This window comes from Meles meles, chromosome 6 (assembly GCF_922984935.1).
Source record: "Meles meles chromosome 6, mMelMel3.1 paternal haplotype, whole genome shotgun sequence".
Taxonomy (NCBI): Eukaryota; Metazoa; Chordata; class Mammalia; order Carnivora; family Mustelidae; genus Meles; species Meles meles.
In genome coordinates, this window is record NC_060071.1 from 57542644 (window position 1) to 57558876 (window position 16233).

Here is a 16233-nt window from a genome sequence, read left to right on the forward strand (position 1 = left end):
CCTCATTTCCAAACTTATTTAAGTTCAGCTTGGATGCCACAGTTACCTCCTCACATGCCTGAAGCAGAACCTGGCATTTCTCTCCTCTTTGGGGGCCCCCGTCTTAGTCTCCTTGCATTTCAGCAAATGGCACCAGCGTACACTCACTTTCCAAGCCAGACGTGTGGCAATCTTCCTTGACGCCCCCTTCTCTGCACCCTCTCACATGTGTTCAACTTCCCGGACCTGTTCATTTGCCTGCCTCCCCTAGTTTCCCGGCCAGTGTTTCAGCTCTGGCCACCATCAGCTCTCACCTAGATTACTATAACAGCTTCCACGCAGTCTCCCTGCCTCCAGTCTTGCCATCTCTCCGTGGACTCCATTTTCTATGCGACCCTCAGGTGAGATTTATAAAATCACCTGGATCAGGGCACTCTGCTGCGTTAAGATTTTCTGACTCCCAGCTGTCATCATGGTAAAACCCAAACTCCACAGCCTCTAAAGCTATCATGAGATCTTGCTGACTTTCTAGACTCATTTCTCACCATTCTTCCTCTGCTCTACTCTGTGATCCCACCACATTAAACTATGGTTCTCCAAGGCCACCAGGCACACACAATCTCTCTCTCTCTCATCTCTGCTTGCATCTGCTGCTCCCACGGACCACATTGCATTTGTTTCCCTGGGCCTGGATAACAACTCATCCCTCCTTATACAGTACAGATGTCACCAACTCATGGAAGTGTTCCTGGACTCTTACTATTGGCTTAGGGACTCCTCTTACAGGTTATGTGCTCTAACCCGGTGCTCCTGCCCACCGCTGAGCTAAACAACCTGTATGATGACGGGCTTCATCTGTTCACTCCACCAGACCATGAGGCTCTTGTGGGCAGGGAAGAATACTCTTTCCTTTGCTAGATAATCAATGCCCACTAGACAATGGTGAGCAAATGTGTTCCCTTATAAACATGGAGCTTACAGTCTAGTGGAAGAGGGAGAGAGACTGACCATATACCACATCAGGAGAGGCACAGTTGATAACTGGTATCACTGTGTAATTCTTATAAATATATTAAAGTGCCATAAAAACACTATGAAGGAAATGGGTAGGAGGCTAAGAAGGCCTACATCTGGGAAATCTGGGAAAGGGGTACGTTAGGAATTCACACTGAGATGGGTAGTTGAAGGATGAACTGGTGACTGGCGTTGGCATGTGTGGATGCAGACGGGGACCTGGCTCAGGGGGAGAGTGTGTGTGTGTGTGTGTGTGTGACAGAGACAGAGAGGAACAGACAGAGATACTAAAAGAAGGGGATGTGGCTGGAGGGCAGAGGGCGAAGGGAGGGATGGGGTTGGAGCTGGCAGCAGAGGCCAGATGAGGTAGTGTCTGCTGTCAAGCCACATTTAAGATTTTGGCCTTCGGATTAAAAATGGTCAGAAGCTGAATCAGAGCTTCCAGACGTGCGTCTCTCCTGGTTTCCTAGAGTTTCCTCGCAGCATGGCCCCCAAACGCCAGTCTTCACTCCCACCTCAAACGAAGAAACCGAGACTGCCTCCTGCCCCCAAGCCAGGGCAGACGTCAACGTCTCAGCACTTGCATAAGGGAGAAAAAGAACAGCAAGAAGCAATTGAACATATTGATGAAGTACAAAATGAAATAGACAGACTTAATGAACAAGCCAGTGAGGAGATTTTGAAAGTAAAACAGAAATATAACAAACTCCGCCAACCGTTTTTTCAGAAGAGGTCGGAATTGATCGCCAAAATCCCCAATTTTGGGGTAACAACATTTGTCAACCATCCGCAAGTGTCTGCACTGCTTGGGGAGGAGGATGAGGAGGCGCTGCGTTATCTGACAAGAGTTGAAGTGACAGAGTTTGAAGATATAAATCAGGTTACAGAATAGATTTTTATTTTGATGAAAACCCTTACTTCGAAAATAAAGTTCTCTCCAAAGAATTTCATCTGAATGAGAGTGGTGATCCATCTTCAAGGTCCACTGAAATCAAATGGAAATCTGGAAAGGATCTGACGAAACGTTCAAGTCAAACACAGAATAAAGCCAGCAGGAAGAGACAGCATGAGGAACCAGAGAGCTTCTTCGCCTGGTTTACTGACCATTCTGAGGCAGGCGCAGATGAGTGAGGAGAGGTCATCAAAGATGATATTTGGCCAAATCCATTACAGTACTACTTGGTTCCCGATATGGATGACGAAGAAGGGGAAGGAGAAGAAGATGATGATGATGACGACGAAGAAGAAGGATTGGAAGATATTGATGAAGAAGGAGATGAGGATGAAGGTGAAGAAGATGAAGATGATGATGAGGGGAAAAAGGAGAGGAGGATGAAGGAGAAGATGACTAATGGAACACTGATGGATTCCAACCTTCCTTTTTAAATTTTCTTCAGTCCCTGGGAGCAAGTTGCCGTCTTTTTTTCTTTTTCTTTTCTCCTCTCGCGCTCATTCACCCTGTTTTTTGAAGTCTCCTTTTTCTCTCCCTTTATACCATGGTTCTCAGCTTATTTTGGGGGGAAATACCTTGAGCAGAATACAGTGGGAAAATAATCTCTACCCCTTTTTGTTCCAAATTCATTTTTGTCCCTTCCTGTCTCAACAAAAACAAAAACTTTATGGAATCAACACCACCGTGCTCTGTGGGAAGAAAGAAAAACCTTCTGCTCCCTTAGCTCTGCTGGAAGCTGGAGGGTGCTAGGCCCCTGTGTAGTAGTGCATAGAATTCTAGCTTTTTTCCTCCTTTCTCTGTATATTGGGCTCAGAGATTACACTGTGTCTCTATGTGAATATGGACAGTTAGCATTTACCAACATGTACCTGTCTACTTTCTCTTGTTTAAAAAAAAAAGAAAAAAATCCTTTAAAAAATGGGGTTATAGAAGGTCAGCAAAGGGTGGGTTTGAGATGTTTGGGCGGGTTAAGTGGGCATTTTGACAACATGGCTTCTCTTTTGGCATGTTTAATTGTGATGTTTAACGGACATCCTTGCAGTTTAAGATGAAACTTTTAAAATAAAACTCTCCTAATGATGACTTGAGCCCTGCCACTCGATGGGAGAATCAGCAGAACTTGTAGGATCTTATTTGGAATTGACATTCTCTATTGTAATTTTGTTCTTGTTTATTTTTAAATTTTCTTTGTATTTCACTGGAAAGGAAAGATGATGCTCAGTTTTAAACATTAAAAGTGTACAAGTTGCTTTATTACAATAAAACTAAATGTGTAAAAAAAATGGTCAGAAGCTATTGAAGGATTTAACAAGGAGAAGGACTGGGCTGGGAAACAGTGGTAGAGTAGGACTCAATTTGCATACTGAAACTCCTACTTGCCAACAGCGTAAAGAACAGAACAGACAAAATGCACGTGGGCAGACTGGTTAGGACGTTATCACCAGCATCTGGGCCAAGGATGACAGCAGCCTGGACTAGAGCCATGGCAGAGATAGAGACCTACACCAATGTGAGAGGGACTAAGGAGGTAAAATCCACATGGCTGAGTGAGAGACTGGCTGTTGCTATCGGTTCGTGGAGGTGTCCCTTTCCCGTGATCCCTGGGCTGGCCAAATGGGTGTATTGATCCTTCGAGAGCAGGGGTCAGCAAACTAGAGCAAACTGGCTTGCCCTTCAGCCAAGCACTGTTGTAGAATTAGTTTTTTTTGGGACACAAGCACACTCTTGTGTGTCCCTTCCATCTACTGTTGCGTGGCAACAGCAGAGATGGGTGGTTGTATCAGAGACTGCCCAGTCCACAAAGCCTAAAATGTTTACTATCCGGCCCTTTACAGAAGAAGTGTGCCAAGCCCTGTTCTAGAATCATGAGGCATGAGCCCATTCTACAGTTAACAAGGCTTGTTGTTATCATCAGTCCCAAACAGAAACTGATCAAAGAATAAAGGCAGACCCCAGATCAATACAGAGGCTGAGCCAGCAGATCAAGGTATCCCTGCTCCAGGGCCCAAGGCTCTGAGGTGGTTTTCTGTGGCTTCATAGAGGACCTGGCTTCCTAGTTTCGCACCGGAAGCCGCAGCTGAGCAATGGCCCCAATTCTTTCCTGGCTGCCCACAGGAATCCTGGATAGCTTTGGCACAGGCCTCACACTTCGCCTGCCAGCACTAAAGGGCTGACAGAGCAATTAAACTCATTAAGCAGCCTGACCTCATGTGGTGAGGAATTTTAAACACCAGATGGACAGGCTGATTAATAAGGGAGTGTCTAGAAATTCTACCAATGCCTGCCATGGGAAGATAGTGTGTCATCCCAAGAATAAAATTCAGTCTGCTGGCAAATGCAAGGGCAAGGCTTTCAGTTTTATTTCCGTTTTTCCAAGGGTACATTCCAAGAAAAAAAGTAATGAAAGCTTCCTGCCCCGCATTACGCGCTGACGTCAAAACCACGCAAGCATGTGCTTGGAGCAAACCCCAGAAAATGCAATGTTTAGAAAGGAGTTAACACTCCCGGAATCAATCATTTTCTTGAGAAGTACAAAAAGCAATACTAGCCCTTGCTGCTGCCTATTTCTCTAACCTCCACCAGCCCTGGGAAATTGCTGTTCAGTAATAATGAATGCTCTTGGCACGGCCTGTCCGTCACTGAGACAAATCAGGCAGATTTCCAGGATTGGATCCTTTAATGTTGTTGGGCTGTTCCCACCCCACCCCCTCGACAACTGTCAGTTGGATGATAATCCCTACCTTGTCACAGGCCCATTTATCATGTGAATGCTCCGCATACTTGGTGACGATGTATTCCCATTTTTCAGGCAAGGAGAAACTGTGAAATGAGGAAAAAGAAAAACACCACATTGCGACCTCCCCAAACAACTGAGCTAAATGTATGGTGAAGACGGCCAGCTCCAGCAATCCCCAGTCAGAGATTGGATTGCTGCCCCGAAGCCGAAGCTGGATTCCCAACAGTGAACTTCTGCATGGAAGGATGGCATGTCCATGCTGGGCCACACACATACATACCCTATCTCATCAGAGGAGGTCCCTGCAGGAGCTCGGCTGCACAGGTTACCTCCTTCCAGCTGCTCCAAGTGCCCTTGGCTTCCAGAGACCCACCCTGGTTCCTGGGCCACACCAGTTCATGTGAGACAGGGAGAATCCCTTTATCCAAAGACCCTGCCTGTCACCCCATCACTCCAATCTGGGAATGCCAGGAAGACGTAGATAGAAGAGCAGATATTACAAAATAGTAGTGGTCGTCAACATTTTTGGATGCAGTGACTCGTGTTTAAATATTAGATTGTGGTTAGGAGGGCAGACATCTGTTCCTTTGAGAAACAAGTCTTACATTGCACAGAGTCTTATGTGAATAGTCTCTAAGAACGGGCATACGACTAGGCCAATCAGACTCACTGTCCCTGGCACTGGAATCTGAATCTTGAGATGTTGAGACGAAGGCAGCAAACTCTTCCAGCTGATTCATCCAATGGAGATCCTACTGGAAGGTTCTTCATTTGGTCACTTTGCCTTGTTTCCTGTCCTTCCTGAGGCCTGGTTAGTTAGCTTTTTGTTAGGTTTTGATACTAAGTCACTGAATCCTTGCAATAGGTGATTCTCTGCTTAACTTATAGCTCTGGTCACTCATATTACTCAAAGAACCATACTGGTGCCAGAGGTATATGTGAAGAAATCGGAACTCTCAAAATAAGGTGGAACCATGAACATCATGAGCAAACAGCTACTCTAGTGTTTATGAAGGCATCCAGGTTACTAATACCGTCCGTCATCCTCCAGCACATTTACGTATGCACATGGTGAAGTTCTCCAAAGTCAACGTCTGCCTTCTCTTGGGCCCTAGCCTGGTGATTTGCCATGCCCCTTACCTCTTCTTTACAGTAGGTTCAATTCTGTTTCTCTCCATCCCCTCAGCTCAAGGTTCAGCTGATGGAATGTGTACTTAATTTTCCCGAAGATGAATTTTATACATTATCAAAGCTGATAGCCCCTAGGAATGCCTCCTGTGATGCCTGTCATATGAGAACTATTGCCACAAAACACAAGTCTTAGGAGATCACACAGGAGGTCTTGCTTTCCCTGCTCCATCTAAAGCATTTTTAGAGTACTTCATTTAAAATGTACCTAGAGGGTGCCTGTGTGGCTCAGTTGGCTAAGTGACTGCCTTCGGCTCAGGTCATGATCCTGAGTCCCGGAATCGAGTCCCGCATTGGGCTCCCTGCTCAGTGGGAAGTCTCCTTCTCCTTCTGACTCTCCCTGCTCTTGTGATCTCTCTCTCATTCTCTCTAATAAATAAAATCTTAAAAAATAAAATAGAGATGAAGACTGCATGACCTGCAATACATCACCATAACTAGGAAAAAACTGTAACAAGACAAAATTGAGCCTATGTTGCCCAGTATTTTATCTGTGGCCTAGCCATTACCAGGGAGGAATGCTGGAGAACCAGAAGGAGGGAGGAAAAGACACTATTATAAGGTTATTCCAAAATTCCAGCAAAATTCCAGAATGGCAAAGAGTGGGTCCAGTCTTTCAAATAAGGACCCCATGCTGTTCTGTACTCATACCCTGAGGTCTTACTGGAATTCAGCTGAGTGTTATTTATAGAGTTGTTTTGATGTACGATGCTATTAGAACAATAGAGGTCTAATTCACAAAGAATGAAGATTTTGTCAAAAAACTCATTAATAAATTAATTGCATCATTTGTCAGGGCGAGTCTTGCAATGCCTCGGGCGAAATTTACTTGTGGAGAACATTCATCTCTTATAATAAATAAACCACCCCCCCAAAAGAAAGCCCAGAATATAATAAAACAGTATATAATCAGATATGGATGGATGAGACCTTCAGGAGTTGAGGACAAAATCCAGTGCGTGATGTGACTTGTGGTGTTAAGGGAAATGATCAGCAGTGTTGGCTGGAGGGAAGGAAGGAAAGTTTACATTTCTTGCCACCTTCTGAATGAGAAACACGGGCCACTGCACAAGATATAAGACCAGCTAAGAGCGGATTCTGGACTCACTTCATGGTGTTGATGGGTTTGGGGTCAAAGTTGCCATCTGCATCCACTGAGATCTGCTTCTCCAACGTGGCTGAGATTCTGGTGTCTAAATAATCTGGTGGCAGGGCCCCCGCTATAGCACTGAGACAAGGAAGGGCCATTCGGAAAAGGTCTGTGTCATACTTCTGTGATGAAAGACAAAGGCCATGTTAGTATAGAGATGAGAACCAGAGCTACCCACACAGAACCATTCAACAATCAGCTGAAAAAAATTAACATGCTTGCACTTGCCCAGGTTAACCAAAATGCAGAATGTGTAAATCCTTGGATACTTTCTGGGGGAAACTGAGTGATCCTTGCAGGATGAAATGACAACTTGCGAAGCCCACAAGTCATCATTGCTTTAAGTTGAAAAACCTTAAATCGAGGTTTAAATCGTTATCTCCCAAATAGTTAATTGCAAGTGTATCTAAGGGTTGGAGTGGTCTATAAACTTGTCTGCCATAGATGGTTATAGAAACTGACCCAACCTGTGACTGGATTGGGCAGAAGCAGCTCTGCAAGTCCCCTCACGAGCTGATATGGGTCTTACGTTGGTATCACCAGCAGAAGCTCAATATTGCATCCACTCTCTCTTGAATGGGGCCCAGAAGAAATTTCAAATAACATGGGGTGAGGAGCAGCTTCTGATCTACTCATACTAGGCCAAAGGAACACTGGAATGAAGAAAGTTTAAGTGCAGGTGAACACCAACTTCAGCTATATACATGCTCTAGACTTCGGTGAGAAGACCAGACCGACTCCTTTCCACCTTTAAAGTCGATGACCTCAGAATCTAAATAACCTGGGTTAAGGGGAGTGGAGGCAAGTGTGAGAGTCTGAACTTATTTCACTCAGACTCTGCAGAGGCTTGGATTCAGAGGCCTGCCGTTTTCACTCAACTTCCTCCTCAAACGACTGGCTGTGAAGAACCTTCCCCAGAATGGCACACGGTCTTCTGAAAAATCCCATGTCTCAACCTCGCAGCAGCTGTTAGGGTTTCTCCTCTACACCTGAACTTGGGAGAGGCTGGCTAACAGGGGCCACACAATGTCAGAAGGAGAGGAGCGGGGCGGCGTGTAAGTCAAGACTGAACCTCGGACATATTTTTCTAATTTACTCTGGGAGTCCTTCTCCCATGTATCAGCCTTGTGAGTCTGGCAAGAGCAGCTGTTCTGAGACTTTTCCTCACCTGTGAAATGACGATTAACAGAGTTCCTGTTCCAGAACATTGGGGGGGTAAGGATGGTGTAATATGCTTGTGGAGTAATTGGCACTGTCCCTAGCAGGTGGCAAAGGCTGATAATATTAGCTATCGTTATGCATAGGCGTTGATTATTCCCCGGTTATCAAGGCCCTCCCTCTTTGTTTAGGAAGTACTGCCATTACCTTATGGGAAAGGGAGTCAAAAATCCCCCAGAAGAGCTTCTCCGTCAGGTGCAATTCTTCTTCCACAGCTAGCCCGTAGCTCCCCCATCCTGAAGGCAGACAGTAATACTTCCAGCACTGTTCATAGTGATTTGTCAGAAGCTGGGAAGTTGAACAGGATTGTACCAGTGAGTGGGGCAGAGAAGTTCCACAGGAGTCCGCATCATGCAGGGAAGAACAGAATAGCAAACAACCAACATGAGAGTGAAACCAACTGCTGAACCAGCTGTGTGAGCTACAGAGAGGCCCCTGGACACTACTGGGAATGGGCCGCTTTCCTGCCTGATGAGCTCTAGCCTGAGCTGAATCTGCCTTTAAATCCTGTGCCTCCTAATGCTCCCCTCGCAGTTGGAAAATGGAGAGAAACTGTTTCAACTTCCAACAAGAAAAAACCTTCCAGGCACTTGAAGGTGGGAAGAACGCCTTCTGAGACATTTGTTTATAAATCTAGAAGATTCTCAGTGATGCTGCTATGGGAATGATGGGAGCATGTGGTGGGTCTGAGTATTTTCTCTACATTGATTTCTGCCCATAGTTTTCCTTGCTTTTCTCTTGAGCCTTCTGATGGCTCGGCCATGTTACCAGAGTTCCACATGTGGCCAGCAGAGGGCAGAAGTACAGTGCCAATGTTCCATCCCAGCAGGTGGGATCCACATCCTCTAAGAAAAGTCCTGTTGGTCTAAGACATAAAGGTGAGCGCACTGAACGCTATTGATGCTGCTTCCTCAGGAGCCAGAATCCAGCTGACTGTACAGGCCTGCTGAGGAAGTAATGCCAAGTTGAACTGTGAAAACCATGGTTTTCAGCTAAAACCTTTATTGGGACTAAGATTCGAGAGAACAAGCCCTTGGAGGGCAGTGGAATCTCTGACAAGATACAAGCTGTTTTCTGCTGGGCATGGAGACAGAGGGTGGAACTAAAAGATTCTGGGCATTCTGTTTATCCCAGTAAAGTGCATCTTGAAATCCTAGCTTAGACTATTTCTGAGAAGAAGGAAAAGTTCTGTTAAGTCACCAGGCAGAATTTTCAGATGTGGCTGGCCACTGCTGACACAATGAACGTGCAAATACAGCAGGCACTTCTTAGGTAAAATATAAAAACATGGTTCTCTTGGGTGGGCAGCTGATTGTGGTGCACTCCCACTCAGACCCAGATGCTCCCTGTGCTGGTGATAAAACTTTTTCATAAATTTATGAGGAAATCATCAAGGAGACAACAGATAGCTCTGTGACTGTACTTTCCATTAGTACATTAGATTTTACTCTTATCTCAGGGATAAGAGTAAAAAACAAAAAAGAGGGACTGTTATAGAGGAAGAAAGAAGGCACTAATATGGATGAGTTCTATAAGTTCTTAGGTTCTATACTTGAATGAAGAATCACCAAGTCTTCAAAGCTCTGAGACTGAAGATACTCTGAAAACCTAATTAAGGTACAAAGTGCAAAAATCCAAGTCCCGCTCATTAACTTCTGCTAACTAACACTTAGTCAGTGGAAAGCAATTAAAGAAAATTGGAGCAGTTAATGATTTACTCTCTGCAACCCAGACACTCAAGAAGGGGTTTGATAGGGTGGGTTGTATCTTGCTAGCCCTCAGCTTAAGAAAGTCACACCCATTTAATGTGTCTTTTGCTCCCCCAGTTGTGAAGACCTCACATTTTGCAAGGCAGGTCTCCATGCATCGATGGTGTTTCTGTTAAAGTGAGGAGATTCACCTTAAGGGGCATTTTGCAGTATTCATTGAGCTGTGGCACATCAAAAACGAGACGTCGCAGGAGTTGCTGTAACATGGAAGGCCTCAAGTGACTGCAGTGTGAAATAAAAATAGAGAGATCGAGTTAAAAAAATAATAATAAAGGAAGGAAGGAAGGAAGAATGAAAAAAGAAACACTCATCCATAACCATACAAGAGAGCTAAGCCACTGAATACTTAGCTCCTAAAGTAAGATCTTGGGTAAATCACAGCAATGATAACACACTTTAAAAAGGGAGTACAGGGGCGCCTGGGTGGCTCAGTGGATTAAGCCGCTGCCTTTGGCTCAGGTCATGATCTCAGGGTCCTGGGATCGAGCCCCACATCGGGCTCTCTGCTCCTCAGGGAGCCTGCTTCCTCCTCTCTCTCTGCCTGCCTCTCTGCCTACTTGTGATCTCTCTCTCTGTCAAATAAATAAATAAATAAATAAATAAATAAAAGGGAGTACAGGGGACGCCTGGGTTTCTCAGTTGGTTAAGCGGCTGCCTTCGGCTCAGGTCATGATCCCAGCATCCTGGGATCGAGTCCCACATCGGGCTCCTTGTTCGGCAGGGAGCTTGCTTCGCCCTCTGCCTCTGTCTGTGCTTGCTCTCTCTCTCTAATAAATAAATAAAATCTTAAAAAAAAAAAAAAAGGGAGTACAGGGGGCACCTGGGTGGCTCAGTGGGTTAAAGCCTCTGCCTTCAGTTCAGGTCATGATCTTAGGGTCCTGGGATTGAGCCCCGCACTGGGCTCTCTGCTCAGCAGGGAGCCTGCTTCCCTCTACCTCTCTGCCTGCCTCTCTGCCTACTTGTGATCTCTGTCAAATAAATAAATAAAATCTTTAAAAAAAAGTGAGTACAGTTGACCCTTGAACAACATGGCAGTTAGGAGTGCTGACCCCTCCCCCACTCAGCCAAAAATCCATGTATAACTTTCCAGGGTGCCTGGGTGGTGCCATTGGTTAAGCGTCCAACTCAATTTTGGATCAGGTCATGATCTTGGGGTCATGAGACTGAGCTCTCTGTCGGACTCCGTGCTCAGTAGGAGTTTGCTTGAGATTCTCTCTCTACCTTAGTGCCCCCCCCAACTCTCTCTCTCAAATAAATAAATCTTTAAAAAAAAAAATCCATGTATAACTTTGATTCCCTCCAAAACTTTACTAATAGTCCACTGGTGACTGGAAGCCTCACCAATAATGTAAACAATTAACACCCATTTTCTATTACATGTATCATACACTGTGTTCTTATAATAAAGGAAGCTAGAGAAAAATATTAACAAAAATCATAAGGAGAAAATAGTTAGAGTACTGTATTTATTGAAAAAAATCCACATACAAGTGGACCCGCACCATTCAAACCTGTGTTATTCAAGGGTAAACTGTATAGTTAAAACATAGAAAGAAGAATTTTGTGGTTAATGAATTGAGATACTTAAGGTAAAGTCTCATCACTGGGTGACGAGAGGTTGTAGGGCCTGTGCACACTCAAAATGTAATCACTATGTACAAAGAATATAAAAGAAAGAAGGTGCAGTGGATTTTATAGCCATCTCTAAGGGCCAGCTTTCCCTTCAACTTTGCAAAGGATGAAGCTGGACCTGACCAGTACATAGGTGGAATCCGAGGCCACCTACTGGTGTGATCAGAAGGGAATTGAGGCCTTCTGAGCTACTATCCTGAAATCCTCACTATTGGAATCATGTCTTTACGTTAAGGCTCTGTCCTCAAAAAAATTTAAACAGGCAAATGCAGCAGCTAATTAGAGAACAATTTCTCAAATTATCAAAGAGCTCATGGCCTTGGTAGTTGATGCAAGTAAACTCTAAGAGAAAGGCGAGAAAAGCAACATTGATTTAGCTTTAGTTGTAGACTGCCAAACCTTTTAAAAACCCAGTAGCACCTCCAAGTTCTCTGCCCAGAAAAGTGCCTGTATACACACATATAATTTTGAAGTATGTTCAGCTCAAGACCGCCTGAATTCCATCCATAGATGGGTAAGGAAGAAGCTGTGGAGGAAAAACTTGTTTCTGGCTCTATCTTAAGAACCAAAACAAGAGTTCTTCATCTGAACACTGAATACCTGCCTAAAAGACAGTCTCATCTTCTGGTCCATGGAGCCTCAGGGCAAGAGCGTGAGCTGTGTCCCCCACTTCTACACAGTGAGAGATGAACTCAAGGGAGAGGGGATCAGAAAGCTTATGGCAACGGGGGTGGGGAGGGACAGAGCATATTCTTCGAGGAGACGAGATGACTGAGAAAGTGGTGGGTGTATGGCTAAGGCCTGGAAGCTTCCTCAGACTGGATTCACCAGTTTTTCAATTACACAATTAAATGCGGCAGACAGGGAAGCATCCAGGCAGGTGAAAAACTCGGGTGGGGGTACTTACTTGCAAATCGCGAGCAAACATTCTTCTATGGTGTCCCTCTGAGCTTTGGTGAGGGAACGTCCCTTGGAAAGCCTGTATATGGTCTGCAGCGTAGAATCGATGAGAGATGTGTAGTGCTCCGTTCCGGCAAAGAGCGGGGCACATCTTGTGAGGAGTGGGAGTACGGCAGAACATAAGTACCTATTTAGGGCAAGCGCAGCCTCTGTGGTGCTCAGGGAAACCTGGGAAAGGGGATTGGGACACTGGTTAATCTCCCTGGGAAAGACCGAGCAAAGCCTACCCCGAGTTTGGAGCTCCCATCTAGCAGGTGGGACAGCTTACTCACAACAGCGTCTCACAGCCACAGGGTGAACAACTTTCTACCTTGTCAGCAGACCCACTTCTCTTCGGCATTTTCAATGAGAAAATACAAAGTCAGGTTAAAAACAAACAGAAGGAACGCAAAGGCTGGCTGGCCCTAACTCATTCCACAACCATCTGCTTCCCTTGAAGAGGGATCCTAAAACCTATTAACATCAGCTCATGACCAGTCTAACCATTTGCAAAGGCCAGCAGTAAGCTACTGTATTATTATTCTGTTTGAGCTCTCTTTTCTCACCTTATGGAGACTCAATAGTTGTCCTCTTGTGATTTTGAGATTAGTAAGTGGTTACTGGCCAAGCAAGCCATCAAACCACTGGTTTTGTGACAGTTTTAGTGACAGAAAGTGGAGATCTGACCCCCGTCACTTAAATTATAAGCTTTGTGAGCCATTCACAAGCTGATGAATGGCATGAGGTAGAGGTCACTAAAGGGAACCTAACTTTACTTGGGAAAAGGGTACACGGAATAGAAACTTGGGACCCACTCTAAAACTCTGCTGTGATCTTCACTCACAGTGTCCTTCCTCATTCATTTAGACAGGCTAGATACAAGGAATGCTCCCTTAGTGACACTTAGTCAAAGCATTCTCAGCCACCATCTTGGAAAACTGAAGAACTTCGAAAGAAACCTTGAGATCCACAAAGATGAAATCTTTTCCTATCATGTCCTACGATGATCATAGCCGTTAGATCTATAACACATTTTCTATAACCTATAAAGTGATAAATTGTTTTGAGCTGTACACATTTCTGGGTATTCCTATTAATAATAAAAAGTCTGTCTTCAGGAAGATTCAGTAATCAGACTGAAAGAAATAGCAAATTTTTCACATTTATCATTTTGACAGAGTTGTCACAATGGGGAAGGACAGAGCTTTGATTCCAGTGGCTTAAAAGTTTTCCAAGGAGAATGCATGTACCGAGGAACTGCATATTTAACTTCTTGAGCTGCAGATGGTGCTTAGACAAGCTTGTGATTGGAACACCAAATGGTAACACAGCATTTGCCATTTATTTGCTCTATTAAAAAAAATCAAATGATCAGATCAGGAACCTTGAGAATATCTCACAAGTTAAAACAATTACTGTTTTCTAAATCAAGGAATTTATAGAAAAACTCAAAACAAAAATAGCTGTGGAAGCATTGTTTTAATTATCCAAAAGGACCATATGCCTCTGACACTTTCATGGATATGCCATTTCTTATCCCCGTGCCACAGACAGGAATGGCGCTTCCATTCAGATTGGGGCTTGTATAGCTTTCCCATTGCTGGGTGACCCCATACATTTGTGAGTAACCCATTCAGGTGGAATCTATCCCAGTTAAGGTACCGTCTAGCTGATCACCCACCACAGAGCTCAGACTGCTATTTCTGTTAGACGCTAGGGGGAGCCTTTGAGAGACTTTACTACTGATTAAGAAGACCTGCTTCTTCTGGCTCTCTAAAAGCAACCTTACACTGGCAGTATGTTTTTAGAATCATGCTGATTGAATTATTCTTTTCTCTTTGGACCCAGCCCTCCTGGTGCCCTGTTCCTGACTTGGGGAATCATGCATCTTTCATTTATAACTCTTGGGGTCTCCTGTCTTGATGTCTGTGGATGCTGGATTCTTCACCCTTGATTTTCAAACTTGAGTTTGCCCTTAACCTCTGGTCTTGATCTTGTCATGCCCAACACTCCAAAACTGCTTTCTTTCCGGTGATCAGTGCATAAAACTTGAGGAAGGAGAGTGGGAGAAGTATTTCCAGCCTCTAATCCTGCCAATCAGCCTTTTTCATAAGCAATAAGCCCTGGTTCTCAACTGAGGAAGATACTGTCCTCAGGGGACATTTGATGAGATCTAGAATTGGTTTTGTAGGTGGTGCTACTGATATCTAGTGGGCAGAGGCCAGAGATGGTGCTAACTATCTTACAATGCCCAGGATGTGCCCCCACAACAGATAGTGCCAAGGCTGAGAAACTTGTAACAGAGGAACCTGGATTGAACATTTGAGGTCAAGTTTACCTACATTTAAGTCTCTGACACAACAAATTAAGATCTTCCATTTCTTGGTTCCTCTCTTTTCTCACCCTTGAAAGCAGACTGCTAACATGTAATCAATGAGTAGACAGAAAACATTCATTTTGAAATCCAATGTCACCAATGTACAATGACGGGAAAAATATTTTTTTCTTATTTTAGCCACTTACTGTATCTAGAGAGGCAGAGGCTCTTAAGTCAGGTAAAAATCCAACCTCTAGCAAGTGGAGCAGAAACGTTTGATCCTTGATGCCATAAACACGATCCAAGAAAAGCACCATGGGTGCCTTATGGTCAGGGCAGAAGTTAGCTGCCATATCTGGCTCGCTGACGGACCCATCTGAAAGACACAGAGAACGTCACATGGAGCGTGTCTGTCTATGACTTGTTATCCTAACAAGCAATAGGAATATGCTATTGCTGTTTACATTTCTGGAATTTTTTTTGAGGCAGCTGTTAGACATACTCACTATTAAAAACTAAAATTTCCAATTAAGTCAATTATATTTAGGAAGGTGACAAATACTCAAAACTTTTCACCTCCTAAAGGTCTTACTATAAACTATACTCTTAAGGTTATTTCCATCTATTTTATTTGCATGTTGGAAATATAATACAATGGTGTGCCATGTACATTCTCTTTCCAACTCCATGGCTCAGGGACACATATTGATAGCGTGCAATGGACCATCGTGAGAGGACTTAATGCCACAGAAATGGGCAAATGCTAGGAAATAGGGCTTGAGTTTTTGCTTTGTTGACTGAAGACACAAGAAAGGAAGGGAGAAAACGTAAGGTAGATGAAATTTAAGAGTGTGTCTTGTCTACAGCCATCATATCATAAATCGTGCAAAACTGAGGAACTACCCTCTTTGTATTTGGAAACTATTACCTGATATAGGTGAAACTGAGAATAGCTCATCCAGTAATTCTAATCTTATTTTGATCAAAAAGTTCAAAGATGAAGTGAGGAATACCATGAAGAAAACAAAAACTGCTTGGAGAATAAAGACAGGAGTTTGAAAGAGGACACAAAAGAAAAACAGTCCACCTCCTAATGTTATGTTAACATCAAAAATGAGGGAAAAGAGTCCCTAAGCGATCAAGCTATGAAAGAGCATATTTACATACTGTACTTCAGAAGTCACCCTGAGAGCCATGAAGGTTCAGTGCTCTCCAGCCCAGAGCTCCATTCACCCCAGGGATCAGGGAGGGGAGGGCTCTGGCTTAGGAAGAAAACAAGAAGGGAAGGGATCCTCCTGACAGGAAGCTGCTTGCCTCTTCTCTCCTGGACACCAGGGG

The 16233-nt window shown here is 44.3% G+C and overlaps 1 protein-coding gene and 1 pseudogene across 1 annotated transcript in view; one reads left to right on the forward strand and one right to left on the reverse strand.

Annotated features, from left to right (window-relative positions):
- The window catches only part of RYR3 (ryanodine receptor 3), a 513582-nt gene that overhangs the window by 98485 nt on the left and 398864 nt on the right, over positions 1 to 16233 (reverse strand). The window contains exons 47-52 of the mRNA XM_046008318.1: positions 15102 to 15271; positions 12547 to 12767; positions 10139 to 10229; positions 8386 to 8526; positions 6979 to 7142; positions 4687 to 4765 (exon numbers count right to left, since the gene is read on the reverse strand). Coding sequence (XP_045864274.1) covers positions 4687 to 4765; positions 6979 to 7142; positions 8386 to 8526; positions 10139 to 10229; positions 12547 to 12767; positions 15102 to 15271 — 866 coding nt within the window. The remainder of the gene's footprint in view (positions 1 to 4686; positions 4766 to 6978; positions 7143 to 8385; positions 8527 to 10138; positions 10230 to 12546; positions 12768 to 15101; positions 15272 to 16233) is intronic.
- Positions 1478 to 2643, forward strand: LOC123943878 (annotated as a pseudogene).